This window comes from Haplochromis burtoni, unplaced genomic scaffold (genome assembly GCF_018398535.1).
Source record: "Haplochromis burtoni strain Fernald_Lab_line unplaced genomic scaffold, NCSU_Asbu1 Contig_615, whole genome shotgun sequence".
NCBI classification, from domain to species: domain Eukaryota; kingdom Metazoa; phylum Chordata; class Actinopteri; order Cichliformes; family Cichlidae; genus Haplochromis; species Haplochromis burtoni.
The window spans coordinates 241,720-248,367 of record NW_024582976.1 but is presented as its reverse complement, the minus strand read 5'-3'; the positions used below and the strand labels follow the sequence as shown (position 1 = coordinate 248,367).

The 6,648-nt window shown below is 39.8% G+C and overlaps 1 protein-coding gene across 1 annotated transcript in view; it reads left to right on the top strand.

Moving 5' to 3' along the window:
• Positions 1–3,048: 3,048 nt before the first annotated feature.
• tango6 (transport and golgi organization 6 homolog (Drosophila)) overlaps positions 3,049–6,648 on the top strand; it is a 21,591-nt gene continuing 17,991 nt past the window's right edge. Inside the window, exons 1-6 of the mRNA XM_005951183.3 lie at positions 3,049–3,369; positions 3,924–4,564; positions 4,760–4,876; positions 5,140–5,284; positions 5,550–5,656; positions 5,897–6,059. Coding sequence (XP_005951245.1) covers positions 3,318–3,369; positions 3,924–4,564; positions 4,760–4,876; positions 5,140–5,284; positions 5,550–5,656; positions 5,897–6,059 — 1,225 coding nt within the window. The 5' untranslated portion in view covers positions 3,049–3,317. The remainder of the gene's footprint in view (positions 3,370–3,923; positions 4,565–4,759; positions 4,877–5,139; positions 5,285–5,549; positions 5,657–5,896; positions 6,060–6,648) is intronic.

The following is a 6,648-nucleotide window of genomic DNA, read 5'->3' as shown; positions in this document are numbered from 1 at the left end:
ATGACTGTTTCTAGGGTTTTGTGGATTTCATGTCTGCTGATTGGAAGCATCATCTGTGTTCCTGTAGAATATGGTATGATAACACTAACAAAATTGAGAAAGCTGAACAAAGTTAAGTGGCCTTGAATACATTCTGGCTCTTGCCTTGTTTCTCCTCAGATTATGCATTTGATATGGAATATGACGATATGGGCACATACCCCATGCAGGAGGGAGCATTTTTTTATGACCATTCCCAAGACAGTGCAAATTATGAGGCAAACGAAGGCTATGCCCACATCGCCACAGACTCCAGTGCTGGTCCTCGTAGTTACGGGAGTAACACGATGGTTGGGGATGACTGGTTCACTAGTGGCTATACAGGGGGGGACAGTGTTTACACTGATACCAGCGGTGAGGAAAACAAGCCTGTTTTTAGTGACGTGTCTGGTCTGGAACCAGTCTACACTACTGGCTCTCGTTCACGCTACCAAAGAGGAAGAGCAGTGTTTGCCCAAACCCGCTACATCCCCACAGAGTCTGTTGGCTTACCTATGCCACTACTCCCATACACCAGCTACACACTTTCTTGACATGCAATCTTCAAACTCCAGCCAAAGCTGCCTATTAACTCTTGGTGAGTTCAGTTACTCTTGGCTTTTCATTTGAGTGGTGTGAATGATAACTGGTTGATTAACTTGTCTGCTCTTCTCTATTCTCAGGTCTGTCAATGACTCTTTGCCCAGTTGCCAAAATACTTAATAAATTGCTTTAAACTTAAACAATGCCACTTATTTCCTCCTAAGCTGGTGTTTAACAATTTAAGGGTTAATTGCATATAGATGCATGTATGACCGTTCTGAAAGTCAGGTATTGATATCCAAGCAGAAGGCTTTTTACAATTGTCAGAGATTTACAGTTAACAAACAGTCAGGTGAATAAACAACAATGAGACACTTGTGTAGGTTAACGTGCTGCACGGGTGAAAAGCTCAGAGCAAATCACACCGAACTGCAGTATTCGTTTATTTTTATAGGTTACATCGTCAATATGCAAATATAATCACATTTCCTGTCGCGTGTGTGTGGTCAATTTCTAAGAATAATATAATGCAAGTCAACTTCTGCGGATATGTATTTCTGTGCTGGTCTCTTGTCAGTGTCACAGGGTCAGCTTCCTGTTTTAACAGAAAAGTGTCTGGCGAAATATGTATAACATAACTTTTGAAGCATAAGCAAATAAAACAATAAAAACTCCCTAACAACAATAAAGACTTATAATCATACTTTTTTCTTTTTTTCTTTTTGAAGCAAAAGTGTGCACAAAAGAATTTACTTTTAATAACGGGGCAAGGAATAATTAACAAATGATAATTTAAGAACATGATGTTGATTTAAAAAATATTTACTAAAAGCCAGACTCCAATTGGGATTAATCGATAATATCTCTGATGCAAGATCTGTTAAATTATGCAGAATGGATAGAAGCTGATTGGGGGGACTGAGTGTCTACATGTTCTGTCTCTGGGACACTGTCCCCCTCCTGCCTAATTGGTATGCTGACTGGCAGGTGTAAGCTCTTCCTCATTTCAAGCCAAGTCTTCTCTCTCACACTTGCTTGCTCTTCTCAGTCTCTTCCCTTCTGCTTTTCCTCTATCTTAATAACTTATACAAGTACTGCACATGGTACTGTTAACTTTAGATGTTCAAAATCTTGAAATAACAATCTTCATTATTTTGTTAATAGATTTTTGTAGCCATGTTATTTTAATTAGTGTGGCTTTTTTGGGGGGGGGGTTTGGCTTTTGGTGAACAGCCAAAATTGTTTTTAGCTAGTGGGTCTTAGTAACTGTTCAGACTAACCCTCATATATTCTACTGTAAAAAGACATATATATGTCAACATGTAATTGCATTTGTTATGTAAATAAGATAAATTAATGCATTTATAGATTAATAATTTCCCAAAATTGACTGTCTCCATTTAAAGCAGCGGTAAGCACTGCTGGAACTGTTTTAAGTCCCGTGCATCACGTGACACCCCGAAGTCTGAACCCACTGTTGGGAACGACCCTCCGGCACTTGCCAGTAGTGATGGGATTTCCGGATCTTTTTAGAGAACCGGCTCTTTCGGCTTGACTCACTAAAGAGTCAGCTCTTTCGGCTCCCAACCGGCTCTTCAGGTTGTTTTGTTGCTTTAACTATCAACAACAATATACAATTATGCACAAAAGGAATTAGTAATGTAAAGAGACGTGTGTGTGTGTGTTCCCTAGAGACGAAATGCGTCCAAAACTACAAAGCACTTAGATTATCTATCTCAACACGGCCCCTAGCATACTGGAGCACTTCCGTTGTGTTTTGGAGTTTGTACGTGCTTTGTCTCTAGGGGCCACTGTAAATATACTTTTATTTATTCACTCCACAAAATGTAATAAATAAAATACAAAAACCAACTATTTACATTTCAACTTTTAACTACTTAAATTTTCAGCTTTTTCCTTTTAAACAAATATAAAGTGAAGCAACACAAAACACTGCAAACCACAACACAAAATATGGAAGAAAAAAAAAAGAACACCCAGATCTTAATTAAGGGGGACGTTGGCATTTAGAAATATTAATATCACACTCAACTGACTTCGTTTTATCTTCCCATTGCACTGATGGTTCTTAGGTGCCTGTGCATGTTGTTTGTGGAGCCGGCTCTATATGATATCCTTTTCTTGTAGACTCTACACTCTGCCTTTATTTTGTCAGTAAGATTGAAATGGTTCCAGACTTTGCTTCTTTTCTTGGTGTCACTCATTTTCTTTACTGTACCTGTGATGGTGTTGTCTCTTGTTGCTCCCGGCTCTCTTTCTTTCCCTCTCCCTCCTGCTGTGTGCTGATATGAGTGTAACTACGGCCCTGCCCCCTCAGCTCAGCGCTGGGGGGAGGGGGGAGGGGTGCAAATGCAAGGCTCTGTTTGCCATCTCTTCTCAGCGCAAACACAAGGGTGACTTGCAGCGTGAAGCGGAAAAAAAGTGAAAGAGGGCAGGAGAAAGGAAGAAAAACAAACAAAAAAAAACCCCGACTACCAATAAGGAGTCGGATCGCATCGTTCACTTCAAAGAATCGGATCTAAGAGCCATTTCGTTCGCGACCGACCCATCACTACTTGCCAGCCAATTCCATGAAAGGAGCGTGCTGACGTCTTATTTCGGCGCCCGTTGGAAATGTTTTTAATAGCCTTAGCCGTCTATATCCGACGATCAACTTATGCTGTCTTACTTTAAATCAAACGCTGAAGTCGTACCCAGACTTGGAATGTAAAATTTGTAATCTGTATGAAAGTCAAATGACTTCCGCGATTATATGTGCGATAAACATCCTCACCAGACCTCTTAAAGGTAAGTGGACTGTTTGACAGCGTTAATCTAAATAAACGCATGTATTCCGGAAGCACATCGGTTAAGTACATTGAATAATATAATGCAAATATTTTAGCTGTCTTAACTTTTGCCTTTGGTCTCACAGTCGGTAGAGAACGTCTTTGGTTTCTGGCTACAGCTGGTGATTTGTCAAAAAACAAAGCAAAAACGAAAAAAACCCCAAGTTGATTTATAATTTTTAATTTATTCTCCAATACCTGCTTATATAATTATGATTCTGGAAGCTAAACGTTTCAAAATATCGTACCCCTAAAAGTAAAAAAGGATGACAGATGTACTTGAGGACACTTTTAATGTGTATATTATGATGTTTAGAGAAAACAAGCCCAATTATTATATATTGTTGTAGGATCTACCTTACAATATAAAGCGACGTGAGATGACTGATGTTGTGATTTGGTACTGTATTAATAAAACGGAATTTAATTGAATTTAATATTTTTCTCTCATTAAAAAAGGTTTATAGTGTTGTATAGAAGTTTTGTGTAGTGTGATGTTCTGTGTGTCTGCAGAGGTATCTGCACATGAGGCTCAACCGTCACATCAGGAGGTCCTTCTGGCAGCTCTGCGGGCCAACCGGGCCCATCTCCTGGAGCAACTTCAAAGGGAGAGCAACTTTGAGGTTGTGAAGAGGCTAAGGGAGGAGGTTAAGGCAACAGCAGATTGGTTCTGTGCGGATACAGATGATGCCACATGGGCTTTTGTCCAGGAATGCCTCCTGCTGCTACTCACGTTATCACGTCACCTTTCTGATGAACTGGAGCGTTTCCAACAGGATCAATCTTGCTTGGCACCAAAAAGTCGTACCCCTGAGATGGCCCCACCTTTAGCCCCTGACATCCTCAGCATCACCCAGCAGAAGACAATCGGAGCTGCTCTGCAGTTTGTGGTTTGTCTGGGGCTCTGCCCATACTTGGCCCCTGGAGTGGGTGTCCCACTAGGACGGAGGTCAGCTTTTGGAGCCATGGTGGAAAAACTAGTCCATGTGGGCCCGGTGTCTGGAATGGCACGCCGCCTTCTTACCACCACTAAGGTCCTGTTGGAGCTGGCAGAGTTATCGTCTCTTGCCACACTCGTGTTCACCCGATATCTGGGAGACATTATTGCAGCAATATGCCAGCTGGGATACATGCCACACCACAAGGATGAAAAGGTAATTATTGTTCTCACTGTCAGGATTATTTTTGCACAAATTGAAATGTCAGGGAATAATGACGTAACTGACTTGATAGTGGGGTAGGCAGGGTGGGAGATAGGTTTTTAATTTTTGAGACCCAGCAGTCTCTCTGGAAGATACTGTTTTAATTTTCTTTCGTTCTTCTTGAATGTTTTTTTTTTTTTAATGCAGCTGCTCAGTGCTGAGGAATGTCAAACATGTAAGGAGACCCTCAAGACCCTCCTTGGAAAAGTGTACCAGCCGATTGTCATCAAAGAGCTCCTTATTCTCCAAGGAGGAGCCAAACAGGTGATAATGACGGCATGGTTTTTATTTGACAAATATACATTTGTGCTGCTGGATGGTGATTTGTTTGCTGGAAATCACCCCAAAGTTTAGACAAACTTCATCAAGGCTTATTGTTCTGATTTCCTCATTGGATCAATTCATTTGGGCTGCTGTGTAGGTCCTGTTTTTTAATCTTATTCAATCTTTGTAAGCCTGTTTGTTTTTCACATAATAATAAAGATTTTACTTCAGAGGTCTCACTTTAGATGTCTCCTTCCTTTCAGTCTGGTCCAGTTCAGAGCTCCAGTGGTTGCAGCTGCAGGGCTCCAGCTTGGCTGAGGCGTCTGTGTGGTCAGCTGCTGTCTGAGCGACTGATGCAGCCCAGTGGTGTGCAGGCTGTTATCAGAGCAATTCTGGAGGGTGGCACAGGTGAGAAGTGTAATTGCAGCCAGCATGTACAGTATTTTGAAAAGAATTGGCACATCATGAAGAAGTGGAAATGTTGTGGTTGGTGTATCACCAGCTTGTGATCACTAATTCATCAATGAAATCTGAATCATATAAAATGCAGCCAGAAGATAATGTGAGCTCTAGAAACAAGTACAAAGTCCACAGACCAGTGGGTGATGCCAATTGTGCCAATATATGTCTGTGGTTCCAACCAAATAGACGCACTGTTTCTGTCCTGTTTCAGGGGGTGAGTCAGACTGGAGGAAATGTGATGCTGTGGCAAAGATCCTCATTGCCTGCCCTCAGCAGTCTGCCTCAGCTGACGCCTACTTCAGACACATCTGCCCTCAGGTCATCCCCTGTGTTTGTGGAGAGTACATCACAATGAAAGTCACCTGTGTTACACAACCTTAATCAGTATTTGATTGATCCTTACCTTTATCCTAACCATAAGCTAAAACTAACGCTGTCCTTATGGACTCCTTCTTGCTTTAACCAGTTTTCTTTATTCACTTTTCTGTCTAGTTTATATACTCTTTACATTTCTTGTTTAAATAAATCAGCTTGCTTGCTGTTTGTGTTGTTTTCCAGATCCTTGAACTCCTGCACTTCAAAGACAAGCTGACATCCCGTCAATTCCAGCTTGTGGCCACCAGGGCGGTGCTCTTTATGGTGCAAGAAAGATCTAGCTTTGCCGAAAAGTACCTTCTCAGCCCTCTGCTTGCTGCACTGCACCATTGCACCACTATCCCCAGTCAGTAACACAACCATCTTCATCTCTACGTCATAATATGACAATATATATATAAACATATTATATATATTAAAGTATTGATCATAATATATTAATAGTTATATATCTATTTATCTACTATCTGTAATATATAATATAATTATCTAATAAAGTATTTATCTTATATTGATTAATTCCCATTTTGACCTCGGGACTTATGATTACAGATTTTACACTATGCCGGCCACTTGGTTATGGCGTTCCATGTATGCCTTGCCTGCTAGCATCTTGCACATATCTATATCTATATATATCTATATCTATATCTATATATCTCTATATCTATATCTCTCTATATCTATATCTCTATATCTATATCTATATCTCTATATCTCTATATATATATATCTCTATATCTATATTAGATAATTCTATATGAGATATATATCTATAGATCTATATATTCTATTATGAATCTATTATAGATATATATCTATATAGATTATATCATAAGATAATATTCATAAGATATATATCTATATAATATCAATCTAATATCTCATAAAAAAAATCCCTATATTATAATTTTTTTTTTTTTTTTTTCTCCACT